This window comes from Polypterus senegalus, chromosome 1 (genome assembly GCF_016835505.1).
Source record: "Polypterus senegalus isolate Bchr_013 chromosome 1, ASM1683550v1, whole genome shotgun sequence".
Lineage (NCBI taxonomy): Eukaryota > Metazoa > Chordata > Cladistia > Polypteriformes > Polypteridae > Polypterus > Polypterus senegalus.
Window position 1 is genome coordinate 39,956,402 of NC_053154.1, and position 17,157 is coordinate 39,973,558.

General features: G+C 40.6%; 1 protein-coding gene across 1 annotated transcript in view; it reads right to left on the minus strand.

The window, feature by feature from the left end:
• Window positions 1-16,790, minus strand: part of zfhx2 (zinc finger homeobox 2) — a 191,532-nt gene extending 174,742 nt beyond the window's left edge. Inside the window, exons 1-4 of the mRNA XM_039747403.1 lie at window positions 14,183-16,790; window positions 5,615-6,033; window positions 5,340-5,439; window positions 4,939-4,988 (exon numbers count right to left, since the gene is read on the minus strand). Of these exons, the coding sequence (XP_039603337.1) occupies window positions 4,939-4,988; window positions 5,340-5,439; window positions 5,615-6,033; window positions 14,183-16,700 (3,087 nt within the window). The 5' untranslated portion in view covers window positions 16,701-16,790. The remainder of the gene's footprint in view (window positions 1-4,938; window positions 4,989-5,339; window positions 5,440-5,614; window positions 6,034-14,182) is intronic.
• Between the last annotated feature and the right edge of the window lie 367 nt (window positions 16,791-17,157).

The following is a 17,157-nucleotide window of genomic DNA, read 5'->3' on the forward strand; positions in this document are numbered from 1 at the left end:
TAAAATGCAGAACTTGTAGCTTGCTTGTCACCATAGGTGATCATTCAAATCCAGTCCCCTTTTAACTTCAGCAGGGTTTGGTCTGCTCTGAAAATTTCTCTCTCAAAATGGGAATGCTTTGGTACTCCTCTGATTTGCACCCCCTTAGGTATAGTAGCTGCATAATCACCTACGTTGTGGTTCACTTCCATCCATACTACAGAGAGGAGCTCCATCGGCTGCATACAGTTTGTTACCAATGTTATGTGCGGACCATGAATATAAAGGATTTAAGTCTGAGATTGGTGACATATCTGCAAATTTTTGTAAATGTATTCACAATATTTGCAGTACTCAAGACTCTTAAATTAGCAACCAGAGATCACATGACAAAAACTACACTAGTAGTTGAATACCAGAAAAAGACAAAACCGCATTCTGAATTAAATTGTATTTTTCCTAAGACTAAAGTCTTTTGGCAGATGCTTCCCTTTATATCAAACAATAAAGACGTTGACTGCAAAATACTCTTTTATGATCTTACTGTCACAACATCACACATAATACAGCGTGTGCAGAAAGACTCTTACAACCAAGCATCACTGTTCCAACCAAGTTGCCTGGAGTTATATACACACTTCGTACAATATTGAATTCTGTAATTTAACCAACATTGTAGGAGTTCTGTAGTTACTATGGTGTGACCTGTAATAAAAATCCAGTCTATGTCAGTACCTACGTGTGTTTCATATGGTATTGAGGGAGCTCACCTGCTATGTAGGCAGCTACTGCTTAGTCTGGAGTGCTTGTTCAAGCAGCCAATGTGAGAGCTGCGCACTTTGGTTAAGGAAGAATCCCAAGGCATTATGGTAGCTAGTTACACTCACTGACTATTGCTGATTGTGAATTTCCCCTTGGGATTAATAAAGTATCGACCTATCGTGGACGAAGTCGAGACAACAGCAGGCAGACACCTATTCAAACAAGCAGAATTCTTTTATTTCTTAACTTCTTGGTGAGTAGAGGGTCTTTGCCGTACAGAGACTAAGTGCAAAAAGCCCCCTCATAGGGGCGTGAGTTGCATTGTTTATAACCAAGATCCTTAAAAGAAGCGGTTAGAAAAAATAAGCTCAGTTTCATCCAAAGGTCACAGAACATTTTTACACAATTTGCTGATTACAACGGAAAGCAGAAATTCTAGTCTTTTCTTATATTTTTAATTAAGCTTATCAGAAAACTTGTCATACGTTTGGCATCTTAATTGGACACTAACCTAGACACTGCTGAGGCAAGCTGGGAAGTAGCCAAAAACTGCATTCCACGCTGGCAGCCCTACTTTATGGAAGCACGCTTGTTTATCTGTTATAATAATACCTAGCCATACAGAGAACATGCAGATTTTCATACAGAAGCTAGCAATAGATTTTAACTTCCATTCCACACTATCTGTCTAGTTCCTTTCAATACCACAGAATTAGGGTGTGAATAGTTTGATTTCCCAATATATAGTTTATATATACTAAACTTTAAACAACATGTGAATGGCATCATGCAGATTACAGTTTGTTTTTGATTTATGGGGATGCTACTGTATATCAATCAATCAATCAATCAACATTTATTTATATAGCACATATTCATACAAAAAAATGTAGCTCAAAGTGCTTTATAAAATGAATAGAAAAATAGAAGACACAATAAAAAATAAACATAAGTCAACATTAATTAACATAGAATAAGAGTAAGGTCTGATGGCCAGGGTGGACAGAAAAAACAAAAAAAAACTCCAAAGGCTGGAGAAAAAAATAAAATCTGTAGGGGTTCCAGACCAAGAGACTGCCCAGTCCCCTCTGGGCAATCTACCTAACATAAGTCAAACAGTCCTCTTTGTATTTAGGGTTTTCATGGAAGGACCTGATGATGATGGTCACGTAGACTTCTGGCTTTCAGTCCATCAATGTTGTATAGTTGCTAAATTATTTTTACTATAAGCTATATTCTACATTTCTGGTATAGAATAAGTAGCAGGGCAGTTTAGCCACATATCTGTCTGCAACAGGTTGTCAATGTATCTGTCATTAAGATCTTCCCAGCAAAAGAAGAGATTCATTTAATGGTACTTTTTCTTTGCAGTTAATGGAAGAAACATTTTGTGAGCAGGGATTGTGACATCAAAAGATGAAAGACTGTCAACAAAGCAAAATGGCAAAACAAACTGAAAGGTCAGTAGACAAAAAAAAGTCAAACTAATCCTTCAAACAAACTGCTCAACACCAGTGACGTTTCTGCATTAAGGCCAGGGGAACAGCCTCACAAGATGTTGTGCAAAGTAACGGAGTATCCCTCAGCGGTTTAAGTTATTATTAAAATATTTACAATAGCCTGCTGCTTGCAGGTCATCACCTGTATTACAACGAGCACTGCCAGTTCTTTTTTTTTTTTAATTGCACATTTTGAACTTCCAGTACAAAACGTCCATTCCTTAATGGTGGCCAAAATAATTAAAAAAAGAAAAGAAATGAGATGAATATCACAAGACAATATGCTGCGTTTTGGTTTTCAGTCACTACTGAAGAGAACCGCACTAAATTTTAAAAAAATCCATGAAGGATGCCTATGTATGCTCCTTCCACTTTGTGGAACAAAAGCCATCAATATGATGCCCGTTACAAGGAACTGAAAGAACAAGTATGTAGGTAGGAAATAGTTTCTTCAGTTGTTTGCTAACCAGCAAACTCCTGGCTGCATGGTAGCGCGGCTGCTGGATGTGCAGTGTGCACTTTGAGTCACACAGTGTGTGTAGCCTTCATTTCTTTCCATGTTATTTGGGTTTGTTCTTTTTCACCTCAAAACCATTTTCATTCTAAGCTTAATGTATTGCTGTTTCGATTTATATAACCAGTAGATTTTCCTGAGCAAGATGGTGGATGTGAAGCTCTGACTTTTTGAATCTAAATTGCTGCATTTTCTCAGATGATGACAATATCCGAAGGTATCAGAATGATGGGATGCCAATCAAGACTGACCAGGCACTAGTATCCTACTGTTTGATTGATTTTTTTTTTTTGTGATGTGATACATGCATGAACTTGCACGTTATTATATACAGATATTATTAGTTAGGTAGGTTCGTGTATATATTAGAGAATGAAAACCTGGTATGAACCCATTACAATCTTTGTGCCAAAACCTCCACTGCTAAAGACACAAATTCTCTTTCAGCAATAAGTCTTACATTTATTTTCACAAAGCACAGGCCATTAGTAAGCGTGCAGCTCACCCAAAACCCAGTGACCGCACAACGTGCCATCACATCTGTGCACTCGCATGGACTCACCCCTATGGACAGGTGGCATTATAGCAACCAGGCTTCCAAACAGTGAGATTTGATGATTTCGTTACTGTACACTGTGACTCAACACAAGCAGAAGGAAATGGAAAGGAATTGTGAGTACTTTTGTAATTTCTGACATTATCAATATCTTGTCATAAGTGAAATGCCATCCACTCATAAAAAAGCCTTATTTTAAATGAATATAGGGTGTTGTGAATGTGTTTTGGGAGGCTGTTGTCCTGCCATTACTGTACCAGGTTTCACAATACAAGCAGGGGCTTTGTTTGACATCAGTTATGGAAATACTGTTTCTCTACTTCTTTTCAATTTAGAATTGATAAAGATACTCTTGGTAAGCCACTGTGTCTGCTGCGTTTCTTTATAACGTCATTCTTCATTTGTTAATTTTGTGCTTTTATAGGCCAAGAAAGAGAGGAACTAAATCTTCACAAGTGATTACAGAAATGAATTTAGAGCTCACCGAGCTTGTTATTCTCCTTGTTACTATGTTCTGGAAATGAAATACATTTTGATACAATATAGTTTTAACCATCATTCTCATTCGGACTATTCTTATACTGAATTCAGAAAATTTCAGAATACCCAGATCCATTGTGATGCCCGTCGTTCAATATATATCCCAAAATTTTGCAACAGTACTTCATGCTATGTAATTCCACTAGCATGGCCTACTGCTGACGGCACTAATCTGTAAACGATAAAGCTGCTGGTTTAACTGGCACTTCTGCTTCCCTGTATGACAGTAAGCAAGTCAATTAAACTTTTTGTTACAAAGGTAAAAATATAAATATACAATTGTAGTGTATTGTAGTGATCTTGTAAAATGCCTTGGTATGGTCCCTCAGAATAGAGAGGCACTAAATTGACACTGTTTTTAGTTAGCAAATAAACTTCCACACGAAGATGTACGAAGATCAATCTTCATGAAGTACACATTTTGAACTTGCAAATGGTTGCATAGAACATGTAGAATCAGACTTATGCTGCATTAAGCCATTTTTCTGAGTCAAGTTGCAACTTGGGTAGTACGGTGGCTTAGGCATTGTTTCCTCAAAACTCCAAGGGAGTTTGCAATTTCTATTTGTGTCTAATTGGATTTTCTCTGGGAACTTTATTATCTTCCCATAGCCCAAAGACACATGTGTCAGGTAAAACTGTAACACTGAACAGGCCAAGTATACCCTACAAACAAGTGGCATCTCATACATACAGTAGGTCGTTTCTTCCATTGTGCCTGATACAGTCATGACAAGCTTGGGCTTCCTGAGACGTAAGAAAAGTGGGTCCAGAAAATAATGGATGGATAGACAGCTGTAATTCATGCATTGATAAATACCAAACCACTTCTGTTTTGTCTTGGAATCACACCATGACAAAACAACTTCTACAATTCAAAATTAAAAGAACCTATACCTATGTAATTTCTTGAGACTATAAGCTGGCCTTTATTATTGTCAAACAAAATTCCATTGTCAGTCTAGCTTTTGTCGTTGAATCTCTCCTTTAAAAACGCAATGATAATGCTACTTATGTGATGAATCCCAGTCATCCCAGTCCTGTCTTATCCACATGACATATTAATCTCAATAAAAAAGCAAACTTACTGTTACTGAGTCTCCATCGGTAACATGTTCCTCTCCATTATTGTCTATACCTTAACAAAAAACAGAGAAAAAGCCCAATTATGTAGCAGGGTAGATTTAAAATACAGGGATCACATCTGCTAGTGTTAGCTGTACCAAGTCAATGAAGAGATGATGGAAAAGTATTCATTAACTCTTTTCTAACCTTTTTTTATCCAGTTCAGTGTTGCAGAGAACCATTAACTGTCCCAGCAGCAATGGGCAAAAATCATAAACCAATCTCGAACAGGGCACAGATCCTCTAAGGGCACACTCACTCGCACATGTACTTTCATTTATTAGCATTGGACCATAGAACCAATAACTTTAAAAAGTCACTTGTGAAGCAAATCTGTTCTTAGTCATAGCTGATTTTAGCTTACCAGGTTTGGGTGATTTGACTCCATTGGGAGCTGTAATGATTTCTGGTTGCCTTATGTGATGGTCTGATAGCTGACCCTGGAGGCTTATGCTAAATGTATGCTGTAAGATAAAGATGAAGGGTTAGAATTCATCATTTGAAGACAACAGTACCACATGAATCATTTGGAGCTTTCTAGCACTGAGACACGTACTGATTTTAAATGCCAGTGGTGATCATCATCTACTGATGTCATTTCTCCCTAACATGTTATTAAAAAAAGCCACATTATCTTACCTGATATTTTAGAACAGCCTGTTCATGTGCTGTGGTCTTAGCATGCTGCTTCATTGCTGCAAAACTCTGTGACTGATACTGGCAGGCTCTGCAGCTTAGATGGACAAGAGGTGGTGGGGGTCCTGGAAGGCCTAGACGCCCTTCAAAGTCAATACCATGTTTCCGCAGATGCTGGGCAACAGCCAGACGACTACAGTGACGTCCTGTCTTAATGTGAAGCCCAAAATTGGCTGAAAGAGGTGTTGAGTACTGGCAGAGCAAACACAAGTGCGAAGATGACTCTGGACTGAAGTCTCTCCACCAGGTGTCACTGTCTGAAGAGTGCTGAGAGGGCAGGCTGTGATGAAGAAGCAAAGGCAGCTGGTTTGTGGTGAAAGAAAGGCAGACCAGACACTGGAAAATAGCAGCAGGTGGAGAGGCTGCATACAGGGAAGAAAAGGAAGACATTTAGGATTAGGGTTTATCTTGTATTACAAACAAACATAAGCACTGTGCTTAGCTGTCTGCTAGTCACAGAGGACTTTGGTATATTCTGTTTACTATATGCTAATAAAATAATGAATAAAATATTAAGTTACGTTATATCTTTAAAAACTGTGTTTTCTAAATTGAGATGACATGACATTGCAGAGCAGCCCATTGCTATCCCAGACTAAAAGGAATGACTTATTGTGACATGCCAAAGGAATTAAACCTCTTTAGTCCTTGAGTCCTTGAAATAGAAGAACTTATTTTTTTTACAAATAAGCAGAGGCCATTCAGACTGTCAAGCTGTTGTGGCAGCTTATCGTTATGTTTATCCCATATTTCATTCACAGATATTTTGATAGTTTTTGGGGGTGTCTTCCTCAGTAATATAACTGAGGTTTGCTCCAACCCTTTTTGTTAAGAACAGCTTCCTTATTTCTGCCTTAAATGCATTTCTCTTTCACAGCACTATTTGTCTTTGAATATTTCACTCGAAATAATTCTTCTGGATTAGTCTTGCTGATGCTGAAAAGAATTCTAAAGATCTTGATTCATTTCACGTGTAGCTGCCTCGTTTCGTGATTGAACAGGTTCAGTTCCTTTAGCTTGTCTGAGCAAGACAACCCTTTTAGTTCAAGAATGCACTTGCTTGCTTTTATGTGAATAGCTTCTTACTGCTGCCACATTTGTCTTATAATGTGGAGACAAAAACTGCCAACACTGTACTAACTACAGTAGCACCTTAGTGCCTTGGTAAAACATCCTTTAATTTATATTGAACTTTTTATTCAATATAAACAAACTTTTTGTTAAACTCTACAAGGGGGCTTTGCCCCTGCTCACTTCGCTCGCCAACCCCGGCCTGTGCTACGCACCAGCCACTTCATGTCTCTGTCACTCGCGTATGTGTATTTCATTTTCACCAAACAACAGATCTTTTATTTCTCACGCATACACCTCTTCATTGGCAAAAAACGCTACTTTTCCCTGATGGCAACACGAAGTAGACGATCTACAAGTGTCCAACTTAAAGTTTATATCCGAACAGTATATTCGATCTCTTTTCACTGTTCCATTATTTCACCGAGTAATAATTTCCGTTTGTTTGCACTAATGCGATCTTTACTCTCATTTTTTTGAGACTTTTGAATTTTAGTACTTTCATTATCTCTAAGCTGCTCTGCAAGTGTATCGCGCCAATGTTTTTGAATCCTTTACGATGTTCTACTTTGTCATTTACTCTTTGACTTTTATTTCCAACCCCATGTGTTGTTAAATCTCTCTGAAAAAGTCACATCGCTTCCTAGGCCAGGGGTCCTCAATCACGGTGGTCCTGGAGAGCCACAGTGGCTGCAGGTTTTTGCTCCAACCCAGTTGCTTAATAAAAAGCACTTATTGCTAAAGTAACACTTCTGCTTCACTTTAGTGATTTTGAGCCCTTATTGCTTAATTTTGTCTTAAACAGCTATTTTAATTGCTCCTTATTATCAATAACATGCAAATGACAAGAGAGAGAGCAGCATTTCTCCATTTAGCTTATTTACATTTACACCTGTGTGTATTTATCTGCACTATTGGGTTTAATTAAATACTTGGAAGAAAAATGAAGAGAAAAAAGTGAAGGACTGAGTCGTCCATTTTAGCCTTCAAATCATTTGCATGATAGAAAGGGAAAGAAAATCTAGGATATGAGAATGACCTGACATAGCAGAGTTAATTTAATTTCATAGCTTGTTAGTGCTTTATTGGCAAGAATTGCTTTCTAATTAAGCAACCAGGTCAGAACAAAAACCTGCAGCCACTGCGGCTCTCCAGGACTGGGATTGAGGACCCCTGTCCTAGGCTGAAAAGTCTCACCATGTCCCAGGATTTTTTTTATTATAATAGAGAGACAATTTTTAGATATCAGTCTTTCTATCTGCTTTCCAAAACTTAAAATCTGTCTATAAGCCAAGTGACTCACACAGTTACCTTCTCTACAGCTCCTTCCATCCCTGGCATACTAAAAACTCTCTCTTTCACTGTTTTTAGTACTAGGGTGTTGTACCGTGTTAGCTATTATGAGTGCAGAGAAAAGCCAAGGAAAATGACACCTTTTATTGGCTGACTAAAAAGATTACAATATGCAAGCTTTCGAGGCAACTCAGACCCCTTCTTCAGGCAAGATGTAATCACGGTTTTTGAAACTCTGCTCCCTCTGCAGTGATGAGGTTGACTTCTGTAATAAAAGCACTCCGAATGAGGAGTTTCTTCACTAGAGTAGACCTTGTGACATACACTGTTAAGAAGAACCCCAATAATAAAATTTTCCATTCCGTGTTAACACTCTTTCTCTCCCTCAGGTCATCAATCAAAAATTCTCAATACTACAGACTAATCCTTCTCCAGGAGACAACTTTTTTCTAACTGTCCCTTGATCCCCTTCTATCAGTCACCTAACCATCACAAACTTCTCATCCACATCTCACTTCACAGAGGACAGCCACATTCCTCACCAGGCATTTTGAGCTGTAACAGGAGCTGCTGCATCATTTGCAAATATGTCACTAACAATACGCTTGTATCTGGTTCCTCTGGTCAATTCATTATTAAACAACAAGCCACTTGTCAGTCTAAAAATCTTATCTACTGCATTTCTTATAACATCTACATACTGTTGGTGAAACAGGAAGATGGCAAGCAGACCGTTTCAGGAAGTGTATTCAAGCCATTAAGACCAAAGGCTTTACAGGGCCTATTGTAGAATACTTCACATCCCAATCATAACCACACTGAGATCTCTGAGTTTGTGTTCTTTCACAGGGCTTCAAAGACATTTCTCAAAGTAAAACAGTAAGCTCAGTTCATTCCCACCCTGCAATCACACGTTTCTCCAGTTGTTAATGACTAACTTTTTAATCGCTCCCTTCATCTTCTCTAATGGCAGCATTTTGTCATCTACTCTCATCTTTTCTCCTTTCATTATCCCTGGTTTTCTTCCATCCTAGAACTGCCACCTGCTATTTCCTTTTAAGCTGCACACCTGATGAAGGCTATGTAGCTGAAACATTGTATCTTTAACCATCTTTCCTTTTCAGTATGGAAATAATCTTTAACACTTTTTTCATTTTCAGATGCACATTGACACAGCCCTAACTCTACACATTTTATTTCCCTTATTGTTTATGGGTGACTTCAATGCAGCCACTGGCACTGACAGGGCTGGCTATGAGGACTGTCTCTGTCCCCATGGGTCTGGTTACTGTGGTGAAAGTGGCTCCATGTTACTTGACTTTGCAAAAGGTCAGGGGCTGCGAATCGCTGGATCCTGGTTCCAGCGCCCTGAACCACATCGTTGGACTTGGTACTTCAATACTGGTGGTGCGGTAAAGGAGATCGATCACATGCTCATGGGCAGATGCTGGAGGCTCTTGCAAAACTTCAGGGTCTACAGAAGTGCCCAGTTTGTGAATTCTGACCACAGACTTGTTGTTGCTACTCTTAGGATTCAGCTTAGGTCCAGTAGGTTACCACCTACTAGGAAAACCAGCCTGGACTTGGCCGGACTCCAAGATCAGGCTATTTCTAATGAGTTTGCACACAGTTTATGTGAGGAACTTGCAGATTTGGGTACGACTGCCGATCCTAATGTAATGTGGGAGGCCTTCCGTGATAAGACCCTGAAGGCTGCTGAGGGTTGTGTTGGTGTTACTGGAGTTCCCAGAAGGAGGTGTTTCATCTCACAGAGCACCCTGGATATCACCAAAAGGAGTTGCAGCGCATGACTCAATGGCAACTCTTGTCTGTACTGGGAACTGAGAGGGATGGCTGCAAGGGCAGATAAAGAGGCGTTTATTAGAGAATTCTGTGAGCAAGTGACACACCATATGTGGTTTAGCAACCCACGTCCTGCTTACAGAGGAATCAAAGCATTACGCACATCTGAATCTGTTCCTCGGAGAGTCGCAGTCAGGGCAGCTGATGGAATGTTCCTTACGGGTAACATTGTAGTTGTGACCTGCTGGGCTGGCTACTTTGAGCAGTCGTTCAAAGCTGATCCTCTGGTTAGGAAGTTGGATATCCCTGGGTCCACTGTTCTTGAGGCTGATCCTCCAATTAGCTGTGAACCCCCCAATCTCACTGAGATTGCTCAAGTGGTGAACCAGCTGAGGGGGGGAAAGGCTGCGTGGATCTGTGGTATCCGGGGTGAACTTCTCCAGGCTGGTGGTGAGGCTGTTGTCCTGGCATTGCAAGCAATCTTTGCCTCCATTTGGGAGACTGGCATCATCCCAACTGACTGAAAATGGGACTTGTCATCCCTATCTGAAAAGGGAAGGGTGATCGCCTGGATTGCAGCAACTACAGGGGGATAACACTGCTCTCAGTGCTGGGTAAGGTCCTTGCTAGGGTCTTCCTAAATAGGATCTGTGATCACTTGGTCACCTACCAGCAACCGGAACATTCTGGTTTTACGCTTAAGAAGTCTACGATCGACTGCATCCTGGCACTGAGGGTTCTCATGGAGTGCAAACGCGAATATCGGCAGAGTTTCGTTGCAGCCTTTGTTGATTTTCACAAAGCGTTCGAATCAGTTGATCGAGCTGCCCTGTGGGACATCTCAAGGGTTTGTGGGATCCCCTTAAGGTTGCTGGATATCCTGGCCGGCCTGTACACTGGTACTGTGAGTGTTGTGCAGAGTGGAGGCAGGACCTCTGCTTTTTCCCAGTTGATTCTGGGGTTCATCAGGGTCTGTCTGCAGAAAGAGTGTCGACCTTGACAGTGACAGCCATGTCTCTGGTGACTCTTCCTATGAAATCAGTAGACGGATTGGGAAAGCATGGGGGGTCATGAAGTCGCTGGAAAGGGATGTGTGGCGCTCCAGATATCTATGCAAAAGGACGGAGGTCCAAGTCTTTAGAGTCCTGGTGCTTCCTGTCTTGCTATATGGTTGCAAGACATGGATGCTATTCAGTGACCTGAGATGAAGACTGGACTCCTTTGGTACTATGTCTCTCTGGAAAATCCTTGGGTACCGCTGGTTTGACTTTGTGCCGAATGAAGCACATTACCTGCATTGTGAGGGAGCGTTAGTTACGGCACTACGGCCATGTGGCGCATTTCCCCGAGGGTGATCCAGCTCATAAAATCCTCATTGTTGAGGACCTGAGTGGCTGGACCAGGCCAAGGGGCCACCCATGTAACACCTGGCTGTGGCAGATAGAGGGTCATTTCCAGAGGGTGGGACTGGACCGTGTGTCTGCCTCAGGGGTTGCAAACCAGGATATCGAGTTGTTTCGTTGTGTAATGGGTGCGGCAACGCACTGTACCAGTGCATGCTCCCCAACTTGACTTGATTGTTTATTTGTATTCACCCATGGCTTGGAGAATTTTATGCTGTCATGTCATCCTCTTGCAAATCAACATTATTCATCTTGTATATATTATTATTTACTGTAGTTTATATTAAGATTCTCATTAATTCTCAAATACATCAATAAAGTCAGGCCACTCTTGTATTCTACCTGTCTTTCACTTAAGAAACATAGCAAAAGTTAGACCTCTTATATCATTGAAAGATGCTGAGAAATTAATTCACGCTTTTGTTTTCAGTAGACTAGATTACTGTAACGCACTCCTCTCAGGACTACCCAAAAAAGACATCAATCACTTGCAACGAGTGCAGAATGCAGCTGCTAGAATCCTAACTGGGAAAAGAAAATCCGAACACATTTCTCCAGTTTTAATGTCACTACACTGGTTGCCTGTGTCATTCAGGATTGACTTTAAAATTCTGCTTATGGTTTATAAAGCCTTAAATAATCTCGCTCCATCTTATATATCGGAATGCCTGACACGTTATATTCCAAATCGTAACCTTAGATCCTCAAATGAGTGTCTCCTTATAATTCCAAAAGCTAAACTTAAAAGAAGTGGTGAGGCGGCCTTCTGCTGCTATGCACCTAAAATCTGGAATAGCCTGACAATAGGAATTCGCCAGGCTAATACAGTGGAGCAGTTTAAAACACTGCTGAAAACACATTACTTTAACATGGCCTTTTTATAACTTCACTTTAACTTAATCCTGATACTCTGTATGTTCAATTCTTTATAATAACTATTCATGGTAGCTCTAAAATCAGTACTGACCCCTACTCTCTCTTCTGTTTCTTTTTCCGGTTTCTTTGTGGTGGTGGCCTGCGCCACCACCACCTACTCAAAGCATCATGATGCTCCAACATTGATGGACTGAAAGCCAGAAGTCTACGTGACCATCATCATCAGGTCCTTCCATGAAAACCCTAAATACAAAGAGGACTGTTTCATTTATGTTAGGTAGATTGCCCAGAGGGACTGGGCGGTCTCTTGGTCTGGAACCCTACAGATTTTATTTTTTCTCCAGCCTTTGGAGTTTTTTGTTTTTCTGTCCACCCTGGCCATCAGACCTTACTCTTATTCTATGTTAATTAATGTTGACTTATGTTTATTTTTTATTGTGTCTTCTATTTTTCTATTCATTTTGTAAAGCACTTTGAGCTACATTTTTTTGTATGAATATGTGCTATATAAATAAATGTTGATTGATTGATTGACTGTCTGTATTGACCAGGATATTTTTCTATGTGGTATTGTGCTGGGGAAATGGCATTAGTGCAGGTGATGTCCACAGACTAAACACATGTATTATGAAGGCTGGTTCAGTCTTGGGAATCAGGCTGGAGGAAGTGGCAGAACAGAAGTCATTTAAGAAGTTGCCTACTGTTCCAGATATTGAGTCTCTTGAGCAGAGCACCTTCAGACTGAGGTCATTTTACCCTCAACCATCCGTCTGTATAATGAGTCACCACTTGGCTGAGGTGGTCTTGTTCCCTGTGAGCTGAATGGTACTGAGTTGGTCTAGCAGACATCTTAACAGGTGATGACCCCACGTGCCAATGACCAGCATCCTGTACTATTGTCATAAGTAATAAGTAATAAATTGTAATAAGTATGGGCAATTCTAATTACACTTATCAGATACCTACACCAGTTGTTCTCAACCCCTAGGGGGCGCGAAGTAACAAATAGGGGGGTACGAAGATGTGAAAAAAAGAAAACGAATCAAAAATATGAAAAAAAAACATCTGTTGAAACCAAAACAAATTAACTTAAACTACATTCTGATACTAGAATGATAAATATAGAGTTAGATAAATGTCGATAAAAGTTAAGTAGGTATAATAAAATATGCATCTACATTTCAAAAAAATGTTTGGGGGGGCGCAATTAAAGCTGTTATGAAAACTCGGGTCGCAAATACTTAAAGGTTGAGAAACGCTGACCTACACTTTGTTAAAATACTTATAGAAATGTCTTGGTATATTGTGTGTTTGTACCTTGTTAATATGCTTAAGATTATGACAAGTTTTGTTATATTTGTGCTTTTTTATGCCTGCTGTTGTAACCATATCCTCTTAGGGATTAATAAAATATCTATATATTTATCTATCTATCTATTTATCATGTCCTACTCTGACAGGCTCAAGAAATTCATCATCTTTAGTCCTCACCAGAGAAGACCATGTTAGGATTTAATCCGTGTCTTCAAATGATTAATAAAGTTGATCAAGCAGAACTCTTTCAATTAAACAGCAAATCACTTACTCAAGCACCCTGGTGCAAATGATGATGGATGTATATTTAAGACTAAAGTCAGGAAGCGCTTCTTTAAAAAAGAGTTATGGGAATCTGAAATAAACTATTCAATCTTGGAGTGAAAGGGGAAGGCTTGACAACTTTTACAAAAAGTATCTGGATGAGATATCAGGGCAACATAGCTGTTAGCTAACCAAACAAGCTTGATGGACTGAATGGTCTCCTCTCATCTGACAAATTCATTTTCAGTCCCTAATCCCCATAATTTTCAAAGTTGTGTAGGTAAGGCTAACTGTTAATTCTAAATTGGTCTCATGTGAGTGAGTGTATGTGAGTAAGTGTGCGCCCCGTGACCATGAACTGGTAAGTAATTACAAGGTGGATAGATTTGTGTCAGGTTGAGATATTGCAACAGCCAACCAAATGAGCATGTGTTATAAAATGACTTAATTCATATTTAGAAATGGAAAATATGTCTTTTTTTCTTACCCACTTTGTACTCCTCCTTTGATGAAGCCAATTTGTTCGTATTGTCTTCCTGCTTATGGTTCTGCTCAACCACATGCTCCTCCTTATTTTCTTGAACCTCCTCTTCAGTTTTCTCGTGCTCCTCTCCATGCCTCCTCTCCTCCATTTGTTCATCCAGCTTATTTCCTTTTTCTTGTTTATAATGCACTGGATTCTCAGATTCATTGGAGAGCTTTTGCTGTGAATCTTTATCCTGTGTTTTCAACAAATTAAGTGAGTAATATTTGTAGTTTAGCTGTGGAGGAACAGTTAGCTGCCCCACTAGACCCCTTGGATACCCCAGATTCAGAAAAACTCTACTAAGGTTTTTGGAGCCCATCATTTGAAAGGGCAGGTTTTGTGGAAAGTTGCTTCTAAAGTTAAGCACTCCCTTTATGTGCCCCATCTTCCCTACCCTGCGTGAAATGCCTAGTCTGCCTTCTGACTGTGATAACAGGCCCTCCTTGCTGTCCAACCCCCCTTGCTGAAGCTGGAGGTCTTGCATCCTTACGAGGTGTTTGTCCGACTGAGTGTGAATAATAAGGTTTCCCTTAGAGTTGGTGGAATAGTCACAGGCTGCACAGTGATAAGGTTTGAACCCACATACATGGACCTCTCCCTGTCCAAGCAAAGGGTGATCATTCCCAGACATGCAGTAGCGACAGTCAGACTGTGGACCCTGGCTGTCTCGGTCTTTGGAAGGGTCATAGGTACACCCCTCATGTTTTTCACGTACATGGGCATCCAAAGTTTCCTTGTACTTGTAGTGCCAATTGCACCATGGACACTTAAGGTTTTTGGTTGAATTATTTGACCTGATGTGAACAGACTGGTGTGGGAGCAGTGACATGAAAGACAAGGCAAGGGGCCTACTATTGCCCCCACGTGCCTCTACTGATCCAACCCTCACTCCGGGCATTCTCTCGTTTTCTACCTCAGTCACATTTCCTTGCTGTATTTCTTTCTCACAGTCTCGTTTTCTGTTGCTGTCGCTTGTCTTCTCCCTCTCTGTAAGGGAAGCTTCATGTCCATCATTGCCACTGTCTGTTTGCACCCAGGTACTCTTTTCACTTAACTGAATGTCATTGTTTACATCATTCATAGTTTTATTATTATGGTTAAAGCTGCCAGTGTTAATCCTACTGGTTTCTGTTTTGGTGGTTTCTAGGTGTAGCTTATCTTCAAATAAAGGGCTGAAGAAGTTTCTGTAATTCATACTGCTGTTCAATGTGGGGCAATATCTGAACGCTGTATTTGTGTTGGAATGGGGATTATACCTGCCATCAATGTTACTGTTGATCTTTGGGTTAAAGTCAAAGGCTGACTCAGCTGTATCTGAGCGGTCACAAGTTTCAGAGCCGGCACCCCAGTTGGCTTGTTTGATAGTCTGCTCTGGGGGCTCCTCATTATTAGAGTTGGCAGTGCTTGAGCTGTGCTCTGAGGACTTGACTCTGATGTCTGACTCAGTCCCAGTACTGGTAGACATCGTGCTGGGAATCTCGCTCATCAACTGGCTGACTGTGACCTCAGATTGAGAATGGCTGTATTGTCTGGCTTCATTGTTAAAGCTTTTGACCTGATGCTTTGGTGAGGTGCAAGTAAAGCTAACGTCAGCAGATGAACTGCAGATAATTTGGTTTTGGAAACAAACGCTGCAACCAGTGTTTTTTGTGGCAGCAAGGTTTTGGCTGTGTGAGTCAGTGTTCTTATGGTAGTTGCAGATGGCACTCTGCATCCCAACCGGTGGCTGGTCTTTTAGTTGATCTTCGACAGCCCTGCTGTCATCGATGGTTCCTTCTTTGTTAAATTCAGACTTTCCTTCAAAACTGTCGCAAGACTGTTGAGTGCAGTTGCTATTTTCACTTCTCTCGTCGGTGCAAGAGTGGTTTGTCCACAAAGAATCAAATTTATCAAGATGGTCAGCAGTATTACTATCAGCACTGTTGTCTGTCGGACTGTCTATCTGAGGATCATCGCTGCCAGGTTTGGCCGGTGTTGGACTACAGGAAAGGAAAGAAGCAGAGTCACTTGCTTTGATCATTTTGTTGTCTTTGTCAGGGCTCAGGGCTGTCTTTGTGTCAAAGGCATGGACAAGTTCTCCATCACAGTTGCCATCAGTCTTCTGATTTTTACTAAGCTCACAAGACTGGTTATTAAAATCTTGTTCAGTTTTATTATGAAAGCTGCCTACAGAGACACTATCAGTGATATCTTGGAGGTCATCTTTTTGGGAACAGTCACCGGTGGTACAGATGTCACATTTTTGCTGTAAATGAGGTCTACAGATGTAAGTATTAGCATTGCTCTTCTTGTTAACCAGGGATGGACTGCTGCTGTTGACAGAAATCACTGAAGTAGCAATATTGCTTTTTCGGTCACCATTACAAAGTGTCTGTGATTTTACATCAAGCTGTCTCTCCATTTTGCCTGGGTTAGTTTTTTGCTCACTACTTGCCATATTATTGTGCCTGTTCAGGATGGTGCAGAGGTCCACTTCCATTTCTTCATCAGTTTTCTGACCAGCCTCAATGTGAGAGTCATGAGCACAGTCATAGTGAACCTGATCTGTACAGTCATGGTTGTTCTTTAAATTGAAACAACCAGTGTTCTGCTTAGGCTTAGAATCATCATTGGTATTGTGAGAGGAGTTGCCATCATCATCAGGGGCATCGCCACCTATCAAGCAATCAATTCCACTGAGGTCATTATCTCTCTGAGCACTAGAAGAAGCAGGACTGCACAGTTCTGTGTCATTATTTTGGATCTCAAAAGCCACTCTGCTTCCTTCCCCTGGCAATGTGGCCACAGGCTTTCCACAGGCATCCAAACTTCTACTAAGGGAACAATCAATATTAACGTGAAGATCTTTGTTTTTCTCATTATCAATCCATTGAGGAAGACATGAAAAGGAATGACACTGAGCTTTGGCATTTTCAGCGGGTGCCACATACTGAAGG